Source organism: Pteronotus mesoamericanus, unplaced genomic scaffold (genome assembly GCF_021234165.1).
Source record: "Pteronotus mesoamericanus isolate MK-2021 breed Mesoamerican mustached bat unplaced genomic scaffold, CSHL_Meso_final contig_50, whole genome shotgun sequence".
NCBI lineage: Eukaryota > Metazoa > Chordata > Mammalia > Chiroptera > Mormoopidae > Pteronotus > Pteronotus mesoamericanus.
Window position 1 is genome coordinate 34,014,330 of NW_026555186.1, and position 22,226 is coordinate 34,036,555.

General features: G+C 37.3%; 1 protein-coding gene across 3 annotated transcripts in view; it reads left to right on the top strand.

Annotated features, from left to right (window-relative positions):
- Window positions 1-22,226, top strand: part of VCAN (versican) — a 105,005-nt gene that overhangs the window by 57,777 nt on the left and 25,002 nt on the right. For all 3 annotated transcript variants that reach the window (XM_054578563.1, XM_054578564.1, XM_054578565.1), the window contains 4 exons: window positions 5,696-10,915; window positions 14,067-14,180; window positions 16,101-16,214; window positions 21,153-21,311. In XM_054578563.1, coding sequence (XP_054434538.1) covers window positions 5,696-10,915; window positions 14,067-14,180; window positions 16,101-16,214; window positions 21,153-21,311 — 5,607 coding nt within the window. The remainder of the gene's footprint in view (window positions 1-5,695; window positions 10,916-14,066; window positions 14,181-16,100; window positions 16,215-21,152; window positions 21,312-22,226) is intronic.

Here is a 22,226-nt window from a genome sequence, read left to right on the forward strand (position 1 = left end):
AGGGAACAGCATTATTAGAGAACTGTCTGAGGTTGCGGAAAGAGATTCCTATTTATCATCCCCAAAGCAGGTTTTCCTCATAAAAGGAAGGTCATCAGAAACTCTTATATTGTTCATATATCTATATTACTTTTTCTGGGTATAAAATTCATGAATTGAGAAATATTGACCTTCTTGCTCTTCAAGAAGGGGGGCTGTCAGTGTAAGATAACAGGCTTGGGTGGCACGCCGAACACACCTCCGCCAGCCGCACTGATAGAGAGAGATGCTCACAGAATCAATGATGGTCTCCCAAACTTGAGTTCAATATTTCTCACCTCTGGTAGATTGAATTTGATATAGATATCACATGATTTTCAATCATTAAGGTAATTAAGGATACAAAAATACCTGACAAGGTTTGGGGAGGGTGTTTAGATCTTGAGCACTATGTCGATTTTTTAAAAAGACCCTGAGTTGGCGCCATTTTTAGTGTCTCAGATTTTGAACATGTTGAAGAATTTAGGATGTCTGAGATAATCTGATTGAAATTCACAGTAGGTGGTTTTCTTTGCTTTTGTAAGAAGCCAAATAGCTTTTTATTTTAATTAAGAACATAATCAAAGATGAATGAAATTGAAGCATTTGTTTCTGAGTGGTTATTAGAGCTTATAGGTATGTGTCAGAAGGCCTAAACATATTAAAGACCTTCAAGTTTTTTCTATTTAAGTGCTATAAGTATTTCTCACACACTTCTGTGTGGCTGTCTATTGTGTTTTTAAAATAAGAAAACAAAAATTTTTTGTTGCTTATTATATTTTTGCTGAGTAGATTGCTATATGCTTACATTTAACCGAAAGCTCTTAAACTTAAATTGTAAAATTCCCTGAAGAAAACATGAATGTTAGCCAGCTGCCTATGCATCTTAGCAACTATGTTTTGCGCCTGCTAACAGTGTGACTGGAAGACTTGTGCTATGTCTACAAAACTCTGCCATGAAGTACTTAAAAATACTTGGTGAATAATTTGAGGTCAGCTAGCAATAAACCTTTGTGTGAAAGGCCACTAAAAAAATCTATTAACCATGGCACCAGTTTATTCAAGTCAAGCTGTTAAAATACATTCATATAAACATAGAAAAGATTATACATGCACTGTATAGAGTTCTGTGGTTTGACTCTTAAAATCCAAATAAAAGTTATATTACCCTTAGAATAAAATTCTAAAATAGAACAGTCTTTTATAAAGACTTGTTCATCTAAGAGGTGGGAATGTTAATGACTCCATCAGTTTGCACTGTTAGTACAAAATTGAGCATATCTCAATTTCGGAATGATATACCTGCTTTCACAGCAGCACTGGTGTTCCCCCGCGCCCCCACCCTCAGCCACACCCTACAAAGAAACTTTTCTAAGTTGCAATAATTATAGCTCTTGCAGCTTTCTGATAACATGTGTAGTGGATGGGAGGTGGTGACAAGAAAGGGGAATGAAGAAGTAATTTTGGCAACTGAATAAACAAAAGAGCAAATAGGAATATGGGTTAGTTGTAAGGTGGCAATGAGAGGAGTACGAGTGGCTAAAAAGAATTCACCTGTCTCTCCTAGACAGATGTCACCACCATACCCTAGTGGAATTTTAAAAGTATGAGAACAATTGGCCACACTGGGAGAAGAAAATGTAAATTTATCTGTAGAGAATCTGTTGGCAGAAAAAATTGACTTCAAAGTCCTAGGCAATTAACATTTCCCTCACCCTCACACTGATATTAAGAAATCCAACAAAACCATTTGGAAGTTGAGTAAACCTACTTAAACAAAGAATATTCATTACTTAATTGTGAGAATATTCCTTTAAGAAAAAGGACAGAAAATAATTTCCACTGCTATTTTGTATCTTTGTTTTATTTAAGAATTCTCATGTAGAGGAACATTATTGTAGCATATCAAATGAGCACATTTTGTAATAAATCTTTTCTTTATCACTGTTCATTACCATGTGCTTATGGTTCTTTGGTCATTGCCAGCCTCATGGTACAGCAAGAAACATAAAAGAGCTTAAAATGATTCGGTTTTCTATTATACTGAAGGCAAGTGAGATTAGATACTTCGGAGGCGGGTGAAAAAAGAAATCGTACTTTAAATGTAATGTTTGGTACATTTGCAATATGTACACTCAAAATGTTTCCTTTTAAAAACAGAGTAAAAAGTTGAATTAGGCCATTTCTCTAACCTATTGTGAAGAGCATTTGTTTTTCAGAGGGCAGAGTAAGACACACACACAGAGAAGAGAGAGGGGCGGGGTGGGGGGAGAGAGAGAGAGAGAGAGAGAGAGAGAGAGAAGATACCTCCAAAGTCTTAGTTCTCTGTAGAGTTGGTAGGCAGGTGGTGCTCAGTAAATTCCGTGCAGTTAGTTGGCTCCTGAAGAGACAATACAATTGGGTAGCATGCATGGTGGTGGTAGCGAGTTAAATTCTGTGTGCAAAATCAGTATGAAGCCAAACTGTGTTTGTGAAGAAGATGTAAAGGCCATCTCTCTTCTATGTTTGTATTGCTGTGATTGAAATATGGTGATATTTATTTAGATTAAAAAATGGAATATACTGCACCCAACAGTTGACTCTTTTGGTGAAATATTCTGATATTATGATATAATGTGCCAAGGGAAATCTTCATAGATTTATGAGTAATAAGAAATGTTGGAATTCATTATCCAAGTGGAAAATGGACTCAAAGAATGTTATACTTGGCTCATTGGAACTAAAATTGGAGAATATGAAGTGAACACCAGGGTGTTTAATTGAATTAATCAGACTTAAGAAGAGTTAATAGTAAAATCATTATATAAGTTGTTGATTCTCAATAAGTTTTCTTCTAAAAAATCATTTTGTTTTTAAGTTATTCATTCTTTTGTAAAACATTTAGGTGAACTTTGCAATGTTTCAGTTTCTTTGACACATTGACATTTGACACACTGACCTTGGTATCTTCTCTCTCTGTTTTTCTTTACTTATTTTTAGAGCTATCAACATCATACTTGATGGAACTTCCCTCTATAATTATTACGATGTTAATGGAATATCTTTTGTCAGTTTTGATTTTTTTTAAGTATTATTTTTATAAGTAAGAAATTTATGTGGAAACTCATACAAATTCTATAATAACAATAAGTGCTTTTACCCTATTCCTGACCAAAGGGTTTATAAATAAATGATATTGAACAGTTATTTCCTTATTGATCCTTGTGGTTGGCTAGAGAAGCTTGGCTGAATGATTAGTTTTACTTCCATTATTTATGAAAAGGTAAAAAATGTGGTGGGGATTCTTTATGTTCTCGACACAGATTCATGTTTCTTATTTAAAATCATTTCTGTACTTAAATGAAAGGTACTATGTGAATTTAGTGTCTGTGTATGTGATACTTCTTAATGTGAATTCTAGTTTTATTTATACCTGATGAAAAGGATTGAAGGTATAACAAATGTACTGTAAACATTAAAATAGGCATATCTTTGAAGGTCCAGTTAAATCTTATGAAGTATGGAATAGTTTAAATAGATGTATAGCTTAACTCAACTATATTCAAATAGTATTAGCAGTGAGAGACTACTAGCAGTGAATAGATAGAATTATTGCTGTGATATTTCCAGAGATTCATTTATATGAAAGGAATTTAAAATGTATTCTCTCGCAGATGTATATATGCATGTACATATTTATTCTTTCTTTTTTTTATAGCAAAAGGTAGGTTTCACTATAAGGCATATTAAAAGTGCTATTATCTATAAATTTTATTGTGTCCTCTTTTAAATATACAAAACATGGGGCACTGTAAGATCACTGTAACAATTTCAGTGATCAAATATTGAGCAACCTTATTCATTTAATTATACTTTTTGAAAAAAGGTAAAGCATTTAATCATTTTCTTGTTTGTTGGTTAGAAGTAGTTGTAACATCTATGGCAGCAATCATCTGCATTTATTTTATATTTTTGTGATATATTAGAGTTAGGTATTGATCTCACTTCTCTTATGGTAGAAATATTTTTTTCATTCATTTGAATACCCATGAGCCTTTGTTTACATAGCTGAAAAGTTCGATGTGTGGCATGGAATGGGATTGAGACATAAGAAATGTGTGAAAGTTAATGAGGAAGGACATGTAATCAGGACATGTAAGAGTAAGCTATCCCTACACAAGTACTACCTTATGGAGATAATATAGTGAAGATGGGATACAACGAAGTTTTCTTTTTTTTTGTTTTCATTAGAGTGAAAGGAATAAATGTAAATATGGTATATGTCTTCTAGCTACACAAAGGTCTTGTGCTTTTTGTTTTTTTTGGTTTTTTAAGCAAACCATAAGTAAAAACATAGAAGGAGTTTTATAGAGTTTTTATTGATGATATATGTCTATGTTTATGTTGATGCATAAAGAATCAAGCAATACTGGTTCCTTCTCAGTAGGGCCTTTTCTGACCATCAGTAAGTGCTAGATGTCGATCCTTTCATACATGGAAAGGAGCAGCTTCCTGCAACAGGAAAAATGTCTCTACTGATGGGGTTCAGTGTGTGGCATGGATTGGGGCCAGGCTGAAAATAATTCTGCAACAGTATTTCTGGGGGCTGGAGGGTGAGACTCTATCCGTCCCCAGACTTTGCTTTGTCTTCTTCATGGGTCACTGCACCCACGGGCATCTTTTCCCACTACTGTGATACTAGGAAGAGGGCAACTGTAGTGCAGGACCCTTTTCCAGGACAAACGAATACCACCCTAATGAGAGTGAGGGCCCAGAGTTTCCTCCTTTCTGGAGCTTTGCCGGTGTATTTCTGGAGGCAGAAAAGTCAGCTGGGTTTAGTAGTTTGTACCCTATGGCAATTTAGAACAATTTAGGGATATCTGTTATTAAAGTATGCTAGTTCAAATGTTCAGATGTGACGCTTAAACTTCCTTTGGAGGAAATGTTTTAAAAAGAACTATAATAGACCCAGTCCAGGTCATTTGTCATGAAGGGTAAAGGCGTAAAAGTGTGGAGGGCTCGTTCTTTCTGGTACCTCAGTGAGCTGTGTGCCTGCAGAGAATGCCCATCCAAGGCTTTCCGCCCTGTGTCAAGGAGGCTGCAGTGTATGCAGTTAAGTCTTGTCTCACTGTTGCGCTGGGGAGGGGTTGTCACTGCATTGTAAAAGGACTATAAAGAAACTTCTCCTTTACTTTTCTAAAGACAGTCTTCTTTAGGACAAATCCTGAGAAGCCAAAAGGAATCTCTTCTCATTTCCTTATTGAATAGAGGGTGGCTATGCATCCCCTTACATAAAGGGCAATAACCAATTTATTTTTCTGCATGATTTGATGAAATGACCTTAATTTTTCATTTTCTTTTCAGTTCACACAAAGATGAATTTTCACGTTTCAGTATTACAATGCATATATGTGATTTCTTTGTTCATTTTATGGATGCTGCTTTGTTAAACATGTCAAAGAGTTTTCATGACCTGTTTCTATAATCTTAAATTGGATTTACTTGTCTTAATGTTAATATAAAACAGCAAATCTGAAGACCGAGAACCATGTGTAGAAGGGTGATTGTACTTCACGTGAAAAGATTTGAACCCTCCCTTATTTGTGAACATAATCTGCCAGCCTTGCTATCACTTTCTTCTGTCATACACTGCCAAATGTTTTATTTAAGTATTGTGAAAACTCTTTGTTTTTTTCAGGTCGAATGAGTGATTTGAGTGTAATTGGTCATCCAATAGATTCAGAATCTAAAGAAGATGAACCTTGTAGTGAAGAAACAGATTCAGAGCACGACCTAATTGCTGCAATTTTACCTGAGTTAATTGACATAGATCTATACCACATTGAAGAAGATGAAGAGGAAGACGAAGACTGTGCAAATGCTACTGACCTAACAACCACCCCATCAGTGCAGTACATAAATGGGAAACACCTCGTCACCACTGTGCCCAAGGACCCAGAGGCAGCAGAAGCCAGGCGTGGCCAGTTTGAAAGTGTTGCACCTTCTCAGAATTTTTCAGACAGCAGTGAAAGCGATACTCATCCATTTCTCATGGTCGAAACTGGATCATCTACTGCTATGCAACCAAATGAATCTAAAGAAACAACTGAATCACTTGAAATGACATGGAAGCCTGAGACTTACCCTGAAACACCAGAACGTTTTTCAAGCGGTGAGCCTGATGTTTTTCCCACAGTGCCGGTGCATGAGGGGCAAGCCACAGAGGGACCAGCATCAGCTACGGAGAAAGGTCCCGCACTTGATAATCTGGTACGTGAACATACTGAACCTGTACCTCTGTTCCCTGAAGAGGCTTCAGCAGATTCTGCCACTGACCCAGAATCCCCAGAAATGATCTTTCCAAGGGCTACAGAAGTAACATTTGGTGAAGAGGCAGAAAAAAGTACTTCTAACACACATACTCCAAGTACAGTTCCAAGTTCTATGTCAGCAAATGTTTTGGAGGAAGTATCCTTTACCTTGACTGGAAATCCCCAGCCTGCTGACCCGTTGTCCACTGTGAGAAACTCATTGGAAATAACCCCTAGACAAATTGTAGAGCTTGCTGGGAGTCCTTCAATTCATATTCCAGAAGGCTCCGGGGAAGCAGAAGAAGATAAAGATAAAATGTTCACAGCGGTAACTGATTTATCACAGAGAAATACTACAGATACTCTGGTTACTTTAGACACTGGCAAAATAATAATTACAGACAACCTTTTTGATGTTCCTGCAACCACAGTTTACTTGGTTTCTGAACAACCTTCTACAGAAGTAGTGCCCACCCAATTTGTAAGGGAAACAGACTCTTCTGAGTGGGTCTCCAGTACATCTCCTGAGGGAAAGCAAAGGCAAGATGAGGAGGCGGAAACTACAGATACAATTACTATAGTTCAGCTACATTTGCCTACACAAGGATCAGATCAATTAATTTTACTCCCTGAATTAGAAAACTCAAATGAAGCTACATCTAGTGATTCAGCATCTGCTACAGGGAACAGTTTCATGTCCTTGACAACACCGACACAGTCTGAAAGGGAGATGACAAGTTCTAATCTTGTCTTTACCGACACAAATGTTTTAGGTGATCTGAGGCCAGAGGCCATTGACCCTCACAGTAGCAGTCAGCCTGGGGTTCAGGAAGCGCCGTTCTCCATCCCAGGCAGCCCCTCCTCTCTCTCTATGGAGCAGAGCTCTAGAGAAGCTGCTGCTGGCCCAGGAACCACCACGGTTTCTTCATTTTCATTACATTTAGAGCCTGAAATGCAAATTAAAAAGGAAACAACTGGTACATTGTCTCCCCATGTAGAAACTATATTCTCTTTTGAGCCAACAGGACTAGTGATGGACAGAGAGGTCACTGAAGTTATAAGCCAAACACCCAAGGAAAACCTTCTATCAGAGGTTCTAGGAGAGCCAAATCACGGGGCAGAAATAAATGGCTTCTCTACAGACTTTCCTTTGGAGGAAGATTTCAGTGGTGACTCTAGAGAATACTCATCAGTATCTAATCCTGTAACAAAAGAAGAAACAGGAATGGTGGAAGGCTCTGGGGATGCAATATTTAAAGATTCTCAGATTTCACCATCAGCAATACCTACTTTGGGTCACATCAATCACACAGCTGACACAGAAGGACCTGGTAACACCTTGGTCAGCACGTCAGCCTTCCCTTGGGAAGAGTTCCCAGCCTCAGCTGAGGGCTCAGGGGAGCTAGTGGTCTCAGTCAGCAGCTCTGTTGACCAAGTGTTTTCCAGTGCTGTGGGAAGTGTTATTGGTACAGAATCCCCATTTATTGACCAAGTTTTGGGAGAAGAAGGTGCTATCAAGGAAGCTGATAAGAGATCTACCATTTTACCAAGAGCAGAAACAGAAAGTACTGAAGATCCAACAGAAAAGGGGGAAATAAAAGTTGATGGCTCAGTTTCAACTGACTTTCCTCAGATGATGGAGCCAACCAAACTGTGGTCCAGGCAAGAAATAAATCCTGTAAGACAAGAAATTGAAAACAAAACAGCATCAGGAAAAGATCTTGAGGAAAAGATTCAAGATCAAAAATCTCAAAGCTCTGTTGTACCGGAACAAACAATTTTTGATTCACAAACATTTATTGAAAATGGATTTAGAACCTCAGATTATTCTACACTAACAACCAAGAAAATGTATAGTGCTGGTGAAGAAATGGAGGAGAAGGAAGGTGTTTTCTTAGTTGGCATGTCTACTCCAGATCCAGGTTTAAAGGGTTTTGAATCCTATACTGCTCTCCCTGAAGTTACTGAAAAATCCCCTTTTCTCTTAGCTACTGCCTCAGTGACTGAATCTATATTAACTGAAACCATAGTTACAGATTCATCAATCAAAGAGGAAAAAAATATCAAACCCTTTCCCAAAGTTATGAGACCAATAATTAAAGAGTCAGATACTAATTTAGTCTCTGGCCTGGGATCAGGAGAAGAAGTTTTGCCTACTACACTATCAGTGAATTTTACTGAAATGGAACAAATCATTAGCACATTATATCCCCAGACTTCTAAAGTGGAAAGTTTAAAAACCAGCATCTCAAGTGATACCACTGAAGACTATGAGGGAATGGAAAATGGGGCAAATGAAGTTAGACCACTCTTTTCTAAAACAGACAGCATCTCTGAAGATAGTGAGACAGCATCCAGCACAACCTCACTAGAAATTTTAAGTGACACCAGGACAGAAGGACCCTCTATGGCACCTCTCACTTTCTCCCCAGACACTGAGCATGCTCAGAATCAGACTGACAGTTGGGAAGGAGAAATTCAAAGTAGTCAACAGCAACTTACTCTTGAGGAAGTCTCTGACAAGAATTCTCCAGTAGTAGAAACTAGAGAAACAGCAACCTCTTCCACTGATTTTCTGGCTAGAACTTACGGTCTTGGAATGACCAAAGGATCTGTTACATCAGCACCAAAACCATCTGATTTGTTTTATGAACATTCTGGAGAAGGATCTGGGGAACTGGATATAGTTGATTTAGTCCACACTTCTGGAACCACTCAGGCAAGCAGGCAAGGAAGCACCGCCTTTGTTTCTAATAGATCGCTGGAAAAACATCTTGAAGTCTCAAGTCCTAAAGCCATTACTGTTGATGGATTCCCAACAGTTTCAGTGGTGCTACCTCTTCATTTAGAGCAGAATGAAAGCTCCCCAGATCCAACTTCCACATCATCGAATACAGTATCATATAAGAGGTCCACAGAAGGTGCAGATAGTTTCCAAGACCATTACAGGGGATTTGAGGATTCCACCTTGAAACCTGACAGAAAAAAAGCCACTGAAAATATTATTATAGATCTGGACAAAGAGGACAAGGATTTATTATTGACAATTACAGAGAGTACTGTCCTTGAAATTCTACCTGGGCTGACATCAGATAAAAACACTATCATAGATATTGATCACACTAAACTTGTGTATGAAGACATCCTTGGAATGCAAACGGAAATAGATCCAGAGGCACCGACAGGACCACATGGCAATAATGAAGAAAGTTCTCAAATTCAAGAGAAGTATGAGGCAGCTGCTAACCTTTCCTTAACTGAGGAAAATTTTGAAGGTTCTGGTGATACTCTTCTGGCTATTTATACTCAGGTGGGGCATAACAAATCCATGACTTCTGAAGACAGAAGCCCATTTGATCACATGGGCTTCATCTTCACAACTGAGATCCCCATCCCAAGCACAGAAACGGAATTAGATATTTTGCTCCCCACAGCAACATCCCTGCCCATTCCTAGTAAGTCTGCCACAGTTCATCCAAATACTGAAGAACCAAAAACTGAAGCAAAAGCCCTGGAAGACATCTTTGAATCAAGCACTTTGTCTGATGGTCAAGCTATTGCAGACCAAAGTGAAGTAATATCAACATTGGGTCATTTGGAAAGGACACAGGAAGAGTATGAGGAAAAGAAATATGTAGGTCCTTCTTTTCAGCCAGAACTCTCTTCAGGAGCTGGGGAGGCACTAACAGATTCTACCCCCCATGTAAGTATTGGTACTATCCACCCTATGGCTCAGAGTTTAACAGAAGCACCTAATGCAATGGAAGGATCTAATCCCCCAGATTACACTGATACAACATCATCACTTTTGGCCTTTGAAAAGTTGCCCTCTGAGATACCATCACCTCTGTTCACTGTCCACCTGGGCAGTGGAGCCTCTGAACACACACCAGGCTCTCAGCTGAGTGCTCTGACTGGAGTAGGTGCTGGAACATCTGCGATGTCCCCAGGAAAATTTGAAAATATTGAAATGACTTTCAAACCATCAAGTGAAGAGTACTTTCACATCACTGGGACTCCATCCTTACCTCCTGGCACAGGATTAGAGCTTTCAGAAGATGAAAAGAAACCTAAGTTATTAGAACAAATGGAAGCTTCTCCCACAGAACTAATTGTTACAGAAGGAACTGAGATTCTCCAAGATTCCCCAAACAAAACCAATGCTCAGCTTTCTGGAGACACAATCAAGGTATTTTCTAGTGTGAGAACACCTGAGGCTGGAAGTATTGTCACAGCTGCAGGTGAGATTAAGTTAAAAGGTGCTACATACTCTGTTTCCGTTTCTTCAACTTACGGGCCTGAGGCAGGTGTGGGGCCTCAGCCCAGCCCTCAGACTTCTGAGAAGCCCACTGCTCGCTCTTCTCCGGAAATAAACTCTGAAACACAAGCAGCTTTGATCAGAGAACAGGATTCCACAGTAGCAGCATCAGAACAGCAAGTATCAGCAATAATTCTTGATTCCAATAATAAGGCAACAGTACACCCTGCAGAGTTAAATATTTCATTTCCAACACCATCACTTTACCTTCTGAAAACTCCTAATGAAACCAGTTTCCTGATTGACATGAATGAAGAGTCAGTGGAAGGGACAGCAGTCTATTTACCAGGTAAGGTCACAACATTGATAAATCTGTTTCCAAACTTGGAAACAGTCCCTTGGCCCTAACACATATGTATATAATTTTTATTGTGATGTTAAGTCAGTGGAGATTTCTATACTGTTCACAAAACAGCAGTCCAGGCCACAGAATTGAGTCCATAATGAGATGCAAAGAAAGTAAGTATAGATAATTTCTGAACTTTGTATTTTTCTGGGTTTTAGAAACAACGTGTAATTTCACCAATGAAAAATTGAAATTCTTAGTGGTATAAAAATTAATTTATGTTTTATTCACAACTTAAATATTACTTTGTCATATGTTCCAAAGTCACACACCTTAATTTTAAAAAGAAAAAAAAGTTCTTAAAAATTGATCACTGATAAGTGATATTATGACAATATCAAAATTTGTCAGGCCTTTAAAATTTGACAGGAGTAAATAGCTCTAATATGCAATTTGCATTGTTTGTGCAATATCAGTTATCCCTTCATACTTTTATTCAATTTGTATTCAATTTCCTTGGTCCAGATAGCCTGCCTAATGCTTCTAATGCAGCGCTTAGATGTACTAGGTATTCAGGGTATGCATTTAGTATTGAAGGAGGATTTCTGTTTTTTCACTTGATCTTCACAGAGAAAGCTCTACAGCATGCACTGCTCTCCCCATTTATAAGAGAGGCTCTGTAATTGGCCCCGGGGTTGCACAGACACATACAACATGGAAGACGTGGGATTTGAACACAGGTCCGCCGCAATCCAAAGTCCATGGTCTTTTCACTGACCTTTGCTGGTTTCCTATTAATATGGTTTAAAAATGGGTAATTGATAGTTAATATCATGTAAACCATAAATCTTGGAATATTTACATTTAGAATTTATTTTCCTTTTAATCTATACTGATAATGGAGAGGAGTCTGCCATAATGGTGCTTTCCAGGAATGTTATTAATACAACAATGTCAGTAGAATCCATAAGTAACCATCACCACCCAGCTACTACTTAGAAAAAGAAAAAAAAATTAGTACTTCAAAGGCTGTGTTCGTTGAAAATACGTTTTAATTTAATGAACATGCTTTATAGCATGGCTATACTTAGAATTATTCTCCTGATCATTTCAACATTTCCTCTTGTGCCACTGATGCTTCAGTTTTTTGTGCTTCAGACAGAGTAAATAGTCATAAAGTGCAACTTTTATAAATGGCTTAAATATTTTATGAATAAATATTTCATAAAATATGGTTGATGAATTTATTTTTGTCGTCACTCTGTATTTAATCTGTAAATGACAAGCAAGTAATATGTCCAATATTTAGTTAAATATCTTTTGTAATTTAGTTAAAATATACTTCAGGTTGGTGAAAATATGCTATAGAAATCATTGGTGATAACTATATATTGAGAGAGAATTAAGTTTGACAAATGAATAAGGAATGTGTACCAGTTATCCAGTCCACAATGTTTACCTAGAGTTAGAGCTTGCGTCTTCATTGAAAAACACATTGTCACTTTAGATTGAATAAACGGACGTTCATATTGTATTGCCTGGTCTGTCTGTTGCAGATTCAGCTTTCAGAGATTAATTCAAACTGTGTAGAGGAGAATGAAAATCATAAAAATAAAACTTTTCTCCTAATCTACTTTAAGTTCATAGATAGACCCACTTTCTTGCCAACCCCTTTTTCCATACCCAGCGTGGTGTCTAGTGTCTGGTGGGAACAGTGATAGTATGTCACACATGTGTGGGACATCACAGTTTTACCAAGCACTTTCTCATAATTGTCATGTTGATTTTGCACTGAGGGCAGCATGTAGATGTGTTGCTGACTACAGCCTTATCATCTAGGCAGAGTGCTTTGAAAGACAGAAGGCTAGAATGGCAAGGGAGCTTTGAAATGTTGTTAGGACTATATGAGAAAAAGTCATAGAGGAATTGGAGTCGTTTTTGGAGAAGTAGGTGTAAGCATCTGAATTAACCTAATTAGCCTAATGTTGAACCTACACATGCGATTATGAATTCTTAACACTCAGAAAGTTTGAGTTTGATTTTCCTGTGTGGAAAAGATTCAACCATCTTCTATAGCAGTACCTTCTTTATCCTAATATTCCTTAAGTTCATGTTTTATAAGTAGACATCTTTTCATGTGTGATCATTTTAGGGTTTTGGGGTCTGAAGATTCTTGAAAATAGGTTGTAGTCTATATAGAACCATTCATCTCAATTATTGTGTAAAACTTTAAACTATAATATGGATTTCTGAACATTTCAAAATAAGCAATTCTAGGAAAATATTCAAATAAATATAAGCTATTAAAGTAAAAACAATTATCCAAGAATTGTTACAGAATAATATACATACTTCAAATAGTGTAAAAGTATTTGCATTTAGTTAATATATTTTAAACTGTTTCTATTCATAAATTTATGTCTCTGGGCTTTATATTTATCTGCTAGGAGTTTTAATTTTATTTGTGTTTTAACGAGAAACATTGTAATAAAAATTGGGGGTTTCATTTTAGGTGAGGTTTTTGTGTTTGGGTTTGTTTTTATACAGTAGAGTTTAATCCATGTGTTGCTTTTCTTCAAGTATAGTTTAAAGGAGTACATTTGGAACGTGTTTTTGGAAAAAGCATATTAATGTAGCAGAAGAGACTTCAGTGCACACTTTCGAAGAAAAACAATTTCTGAGCATTAAGTGGTAAAAGGCAATAATAATTCAAATGATGGTAACAAGCCAATCTGCTAAAAAGAATGCATGTTCTGTGTATCCAGCCATTTCACATGAACTAACCTCATTTAAAAGAATACATTTCCATTCACTGTGCACATATGTGTAATCATTTTTGACTAAAATCAATTGCCATTATCATGCCAACTAAATCTGCAGTAGAGTGTATTAGTTGCCAGATACCGTACAAAATATTGTTTAAAATAATGATGATTGAATCCCAGAATGAATAGATGCAATTTGTAACAATTAGTTAATAATGCCAAGAAACACTCCAGAGAGTAAAGTTAATTTTAATTTTTATGTGTAGTATCTCTAAATTGCTATGGTAAAGCTTATATGTCATGGTAGCAATAAGTGGCATTTTATGCTAAAATACATTAAAAGTTAGAGATGAGCCTAATTGCTTTTCTCATTTTTCTGAATATGATAGGACCTGATCGTTGCAAAATGAACCCGTGCCTTAATGGAGGCACTTGCTATTCTACTGAAATGTCCTACGTATGTACCTGTGTGCCAGGATACAGTGGTGACCGGTGTGAGCTTGGTAAGATGCCCTTGCCCAAAAGAGTGCAGTGCTTTTCCAAACGATGTACTGCAGGAGAATTCATATTGCTCAAATCAATTGGAGATTTCAGGGAAATCCATGTGTGGATGAACTACATGTTCAGTGAAGTTAAAATCACAGTGTAATTTAAGTAGATTCTGGGAAAGGGGGGCAGATGGTACCTGAATTTTGCTAATATATCCAAGACTCAGTGAAGCTTACTGAGGTCAGCTATGTGTTTTTGTGTATTTTTTTTTACAGATAGGCTTTCTACAAATGTAAAGTTGCATAAATATAAAGAAAAAATATTAATCTATCTCCCAAATCTGCATATCAATAAATGATCAATTTAAATACAACAAAGTTTTACAAAGCTATATTTTAAAACTAAGGAGTTTAGCTCATGATGACTGAATAAAGAAGGCCCACTGAAATAGTGGAATAAAATTCCCAATGTCATATTAAAAGAGTACTTGTTTTAAAAAAAAGAAAAAGCCAACAGAGTTAGTAAATTTTATCAGTGTGCTAATTAGTGGGAATATAGATATAGCAATAGATAACATTTAAGGGATAATTACATATTAAACACCATATTTATGTACAAGAGCATCTATCTGGCCTACATTCCTTTTACATTAAAGTCAATTCAATGTAATTTAATAAGTGAATACGTATAAAGCTCTTAGAACAGTAGCTGACACTTAGCAAGCACCATAACAGTGTTTGGTATCATTACTATATATAATATCATTATTACTAAGACCATTTCTTTAGGTAAGAGTCATTATATGTGACTTGGAAATTTAATTTACTTTGTATATGCATTTTAAAAATATCCTTTTTATTTAATATAAATATTAATTAAAATTTTCATGGAATTGCAAAATGCTATTGGAATGAAGTCATTAATTTCATCCAAGGAGATAATGAAAATCTGTGTAGAAAGGTTGCATTGATACACCTCTAAAAGGTGGGCAGGAGTTTGATTGGTTTTGGTGGGGACTTCAGACACCAAACAAAAGTGCAGAGACCGCGTGTGGGTGACTACAAGTATTTGGGCATATCTACCTAGGGGTTTGTGGAGAGGAACATATTAGGATAGAGCACTAGAAAGCAGGTTGGATCTAGTGAGGCCTGAGGAGGTCCTGAACACACGTACTAAATAGTTGTACTTCATACACTGGTTGAGAGATTATGAGACTTTAGCGTGCATCAGAGTCACCTGGAGAGGCTGATAAATACAAATCGTTGTTACCCCATCCCCGCTATCTGATTCAGTAGGCCTGGGCTGAGACTGAGAGTGTGTATTTCTAACATCCTCAGATGCTGATGCTGATGCTGCTGGTCCAGGGACTACACTACAAGAATAACTGTCCTGGGATGTAGGGAATGTTTGCAAGCCAATGAGTATAACTCTCAGGATTGTGCTCAAAGAAGGTGTCCATCAGCAGAGTGAAGGATGCATTGGAGAGGGAAGGGCCCAGGGATGCGGAGGCTGGTTAGGAATTTCCAGGATTCCACGAGTGAGGCCATGAAAGCAGGAACCAGGATTTGGGGTGGATAGACTAGACTGAAACTTTATTTATTTTAAGGCTCATATGCCTCATTTAAAAGAAATGGATGCAATGACCCTCCTCCAATATCTTTGGTATTTTCTTAAGGTCGCCAGATATTTAGCAAATAAAAATACAAGAAGGTCAGTTAAATTTGAATTTTAGATAAAAAAGAATAATTTTTTACTTTAAGTGTGTCCTAAATATAACATGGGATATACTTGTACTAAAAAAGATTGTTTTTCTTTTAAATCTGAAATTCAAATTAAACTGGCTATCTTGTATTTTATCTAGCAGCCTTTCACTAAATAGAATACTTTGACTGTTTTTGAAAGTACTTTTGTGACTTCTCATGATTTTATTTCAGATTTTGACGAATGTCACTCTAACCCCTGTCGCAATGGAGCCACATGTGTTGACGGTTTTAATACCTTCAGTTGCCTCTGTCTTCCCAGCTATGTTGGTGCGCTTTGTGAGAAAGGTAAGAGCTATTGCGACATTTGTGTAATGAAACTTACTTATACTTCATTTTGAATGTTACTTCTAGATAGCCTTTTGCCATAATGATTTGGATGTTTTTAGTAATTTTGGCCATCCTGCATATTCTTTGCTGCAGAGGAAATTCACAGGTTACCTAAATGCATTTGGTTTCCTTACACGTCCATAACTCAGAACATCTGAAGAATAGTATTCACTTGATCATTTTAGTTTGCTGGTAGAATGCAATTGCAGATGGAAATGCTGAGCTGAATTTAGGACTTCTTTTGTTGGTAGTCAACAAAAAGTACATTGTTATATAGATTCTTCCTAAGGACAATTTAGGAATAGATCTTAATCCATGTATGTGGTTTGTACTGAGGAGTATTTAATGTTAGTTGCCTTTATTTTTCTCCCTCTAAACACTTAAACTCAAGGGGCTTATTTTTCATAGTCAATCATCTATGGAGAATGAGTTTATATAGTTGTTAGAATACATTAGCTTTGGCTTGGCAAACACTATGTAAAAGATACTGCGAATCTGCTCAACAGGGAATTTTCCTACTGAAGAAGCATTTACTTTTTCTCAATGAAAGATCTAGGTTCCTGATGGCTTAAATCTTGCGATCCCTATAATTTGCATTTTATGGCCAACCTGAGGGTGAATGTTAGGTGGTTAATGGTAACATTTCTTAGTCCATCAATCAGAAACAAATTGCGTGCTCAGCACACTAAGCTTTGGAACATCAATTTCCTCTACTTAAAGTCATTCAGTGGTTTGGCTTTGACAAAAGTGCCTAGTGCCAAACTTCCATTTCACCAGACAAAATGAAAATGTATTAGACACTCAGACACGTTGGTCTGGCCCTACATTCTGCTTTTCAGCATTAATCCAGACGTCACCACAATTAAAGCAAAACTAAGAGGAGCCTGTATTAAACTGCCAGTTGAAAGGGATGGCTGATGGCTGAGGTTTTAGGGTATATTTTTTCTTTCTCTTTATTGCATAGCATAAATCTGCTTTAGAATTTTAAAAGGTTAATTTGAAAATTGACCAGGGAATTCTCTCATTGTTTTCCCTCTTCTTAAAGGAAGACATTGGGAAAAATGCTATTTGTTAAAGAATAGCATTAAGTGCTATTAAATGATTCTGACTCCTCTTTGTTCTGAGGACAAGGAGCAATTTGAAAAATCATTTCTTTGCCAGGTGTTTATTGAGCACCTACTGTTTTCTAGGCACTGTTCTGGGCACTGCAGATAGAGCTCTGAACAATATAGACAAAGCCCTTGATCTTGGTAACTCAGCCAAATTCTTGGCAGAGAATAAAAAGAGATACAACTTTTTGGATACTTTATAGTTAATCAAATATTTCCACATACATCATTTCATTTGATTGACAGTATTTCTATGCAGTATTGTAAATGGGTCAGAAATTGAGACTCAGAGAGGAGCAAGGTTGTATTCCAGGTTACATAGCTAATAAATTAGAGAGTGGGAAAAATGAGCCTAAGCTAGCTTTTAAAGCCTAGCTTTTTACAGTATCTTTACTCTTCTAGGGTAACTCTCACACATAAGCATTTTATTCACGCATATACCTGGTAGATCCAGAGGCCAATTACATTTTCCATCTCTTTAAAGGAATTTTGTAATGAAAAAGTTTTCTCTCTTTTCTGGTACCACCTAAATTTCAGGTACATTCTATATCATCTTATACCAAATTTAACTTTCATCCATGCAATGCTGAGAAACAGCCTCCCCAGCCTGTTTACCACATGCAGCTGTGCTTCTGTGATTTATTGCCAGGACTGCGAAAGATTTCTTTCTGCTCTTTTTCAGGTTGCTTAAGAACAAATGCTTTCTTCATTAACAGCAGCATTGTTGTCTAAACAGTTTTCTGTCCAAATTTCAGGGATGACTGGGTCATTGTTTCTTCAGCTGACCTTTTCTGTTCTCTGCATTAGTACCGTCCCAACTCCCAGTACCTGTGGAAGGGGGGCTGCATTTTGAGGGAGTGATAACAGATTGGAGATCTAGAGAGGGTCTCAGAACAGTGGGAAGACAGCTCGGTACACACAGATTGCCCCCAGCCAAAGTCAGTGGTACAGCTTGCCAGTGAGAAGTGCCTAAGTGTTGACAATTTCTTAAGACTTGACAGCTCTATGTCAGAGGTGTTGAAAACATTGCCTGCTTATCATAACGTGAATGGATTGTTTGTGAGATTGTTTAAGAGTGATAGCTTCATCTCCTGTGGTCGTGAACAGAGCTATCGTGCCCTCCCCCACCACCCCCAACATGCACAGGCAGAATGAAATCTGGGACTTTGTAATGCAGCCTATGCACTGCAGGGGTTCTGAAGCATGAAAAGTATTTCCATGTCAAGGGAACTTGAAGATGGTATCATCCAAAAGGGTTGCCTTTTAATAAATGAAATATGTATTACATTATTTGTAGGTAAGGTGGGATAAACAGACTGCTTCTGATCCCTCCTTTCAGAAGAGTCTCCCAGGGGACGCTGCTGGACACACTGTCTTTCCTTACACGTGTATCGAATGATAAAAATTAAGTGAATTAAGTGAATCGGTGTGGATATTTGGCTTTTTAAAAAAGTTACTTTGTCAAGTGGTATTTGCACACATATTTATAATCATTGGGAAGCTATGGTTTACGGAGTACAGATAAATAAATTGTTCCTGTTTAGTTTTAACAAAGACTCTGTCCCTATTTTTGGAGCCATGTTCTGACAGGAATATATGCATGTGCTCACTGGGAAAGGTGTTATAGCAATGATGTGGTCATGCATCTAAATTTTATGATCATATTTTTTTGTATATGTATAAAAGGAAAAAGAATGATAACCTGTTTTACTGATAAAAGATAAAACCAGACTAAAACCATTGGGTTAATAGAGGATAAGAAAGAATATACAGAAGAATTTTTAGGATGCATTATTCAATAAATTAGGGATCCTCTAGAATTTAAAGCTGTGTGTCTTAAAATAAATGATAATTTCCAAGGTTAAGGAACACTGTGCTATTATAATATCACATTATTGACTTTGGCAGTAAGAGTGTTCTAAAAATTTTTCCAATTTTCTTCCCATGTAAACTAACCCCCTCATAAATGAAGATTGGTTTCTTCGCCACCACTCATACCTCAGCTCTGAATCCTTCATGAGAACTCCCCGAAAGGAAAATTACTACATCCAAGTAACCAAAATATGCCTCATTCTTGGGCACAGAATGCTACTTTCGTACCAAATCATCTAGCTGTGTCTTGTGTCCTTTCCTATGAGATTTGGTGTCTCCAAACAGCACTTTAATAAAACTCAAAGCTTCTAGTGCACATGATTTAAACCAATTAGTCAGCTGGCTATAACTAAACAACAGGCCAGATAGACTAAACTGAAACAAAGACTGTTCTCAAAGATAAGTTGCATCTGTTGTATGATTATGGCCTAAATAACTGAAGCCAGGGAAAAATAAATTTAATCTCCCAGGGTGCATGCATTCCCACAATTGTAGAACGGGGAGCAAATGAAGTGAGAATCAGGAGACAATTTGGTTTTCAATTTAGCCACCAAGTTAGATACATAAAATAAGCATTTATTTCATGGAGGAGGGTTTTGTTTTTTCCATTGATCAGTAAAATTAAGGGAGGAATGGATGGTCATTAGGTAATCTGGAAAGTTTTCTTGGTGCTTAAAATACTATAAACTTTACAGTTTTGTTAATTTAACATGTAACAAGTTAAATATACTTGTGAGAATTGTTTTGTGAAAATCAAAATTATTTTTATTAATTATTGTTAGAGTTTGATCCTACTTGTGACTGGGTGAGTCTGAGGGGAGATTACCACTGAGAATGCAGTGCTGTGGGCAAGGCTGCTTTCTCATGAAAATACATAAAAACTGGCAATCTAGAAGTATAACTGAAGCTTACTGCCAGTGTATAATTTAACTATATTGGAAAAATGGTTTCCTCCTACCAGGATACTGGTTATAGTGTGCTTGTTGTGAGAGAGGAAAAAACATTGATATATTTATAAACACAAATAAAATGGCTTAGTGGAATACTGTGAATGCAGTTAAAGAACTTCGCTTTGCCATTTTTAATAAACTTAAAATCTGGATACATTCGCATTTGCAGTTACCTATATTCCTGCTGTTTTTGAGAAGAAAGCATGCAGCCTTAGCTGTATCCCAGAAGCTGCCTACCTATGAAGACTTTTTTCTCTTTGTAAATCTTACCTGGTCAGATATGGCCACCTGCTATCTCTCTGGGAAGTGGGAAAGGACTACTGCCAGGCCTTTGAAGTCCTTCTGCAAACATTCAGAATCCTATTAGTGGGAATTCTTATCACTTATATGATGCTCTTCAGGAAACTTTCACTTGTAAGGGATTAGCCCCAACCGCTGCTTCGCAAGTAAGCCAGTAGACACTGCAGCCTAAGAGGTCTTGACTGGCTTCTCTTCCAGATTTCTCTCCAGTTAAAGCTGGCCTTAATCAAGGAACTGCAGTTAAATACTGGCTTTTCAGTCCAAAGTTGCACAGTATGTCCTCATGTGACATCCTCCACAGGCTCTGAGACTTTAAGTGAAATGACACCTTTATTTCATTTTAGTGTATCAGGCCCGTGTCTAAGCAGAGGCTAACCAGCAACAAACAAGAGTTAAGTTCCCACAGCATCTCATCTACATGATAATAAAATGAAGTCCAGCAGAAAGACAAGCCCTTATCTGACCTGCTGTACAGCCTCCCACTCAGCAGGAATCAGTTGGATTCTCTTTATCATACTTTGTTATCATGACCAAGTTTTGTGAATCCGTTACTTCAGGGATATTGCACTGATAGTGCCTTGGGTCTTCTGTTAACACCTGGATCAGTAAGCCACATTTAAGTGATGTAGGTGAGTTTCTTAACCTTCTGCCTTATTTCTGCCCAGACACCGAGACATGCGACTACGGCTGGCACAAATTCCAAGGGCAGTGTTACAAGTACTTCGCCCATCGACGCACGTGGGATGCAGCAGAACGGGAATGTCGTCTGCAGGGCGCCCATCTCACAAGCATTCTCTCTCACGAAGAACAAATGTTTGTGAATCGTATGTACCAGACAGACACTGGTTTCCTGCAGCTTCACTCATTCTCATCATCTGCTTAGCTTTCTCTCCATCTAACCCCCCCCAAAAAAAGAGTAGCTTTCTCAGTTTTGATTCAACTTGTTAAATTCTTTATCTGCGAACTACTTAAAATCATCACTCCTATATGAGTCCTGCATTTTGGGAAACATTCAGCTATAACATAGGAAGGCATTTCTTGGTCAGCTAGCAATAAGAGATGAAACAGCATACTATAGATTGAATCATATGAAATTACTATTTGATCATTTTTTTACTTATAAAATTGGCTACCTCTTACGGTTCAAAATGATTATTCTGATGGTTAGCTTTGTGGTCTCTGTGCGAATATGTACATGCATACGTTGTCTGAAATTAAAGACAACATTGCTTCCAGTTATTATTACCCCGGTAATTAAGACTGAGTCGTTAATAGCACATTTTTTTTATCTTCTGTGCATAATTAGTTCTCATCCAAGTTTCTAATTATTTTTGACCATAGAAAGTAGACTTTCTATTAAAATAATGAGTAGATGGAGACAACACTATGAAACTTACTACCAAAGCTGTTGACTAGCTCTTTAAACTACAGCAAAGACGAAGACAGCTAGCTTCTATATAGCAAATATGTAGAATTGTTTTGCTCATAAAGCATTGCTTGATGCTTGATTAAATAGGTCCTCCTGATGCCTGCTATCTTTTAGAAATCTGATTGTTAATTTTCAACGTGGATGGAGGTTCATTTAATTTTTTGCCTGGCATACTTGCCTGTGACTCATCTTATGGTGAAAGCCATTATTCCCGAGGAAATTCTGCAGAGCTGTGTGGTCTAGGTATTCACTGTTTAAACTGCTTTGAGAAGAAACACGTGGCTTCCGAAGTGAGGCTAGCATGCATAAG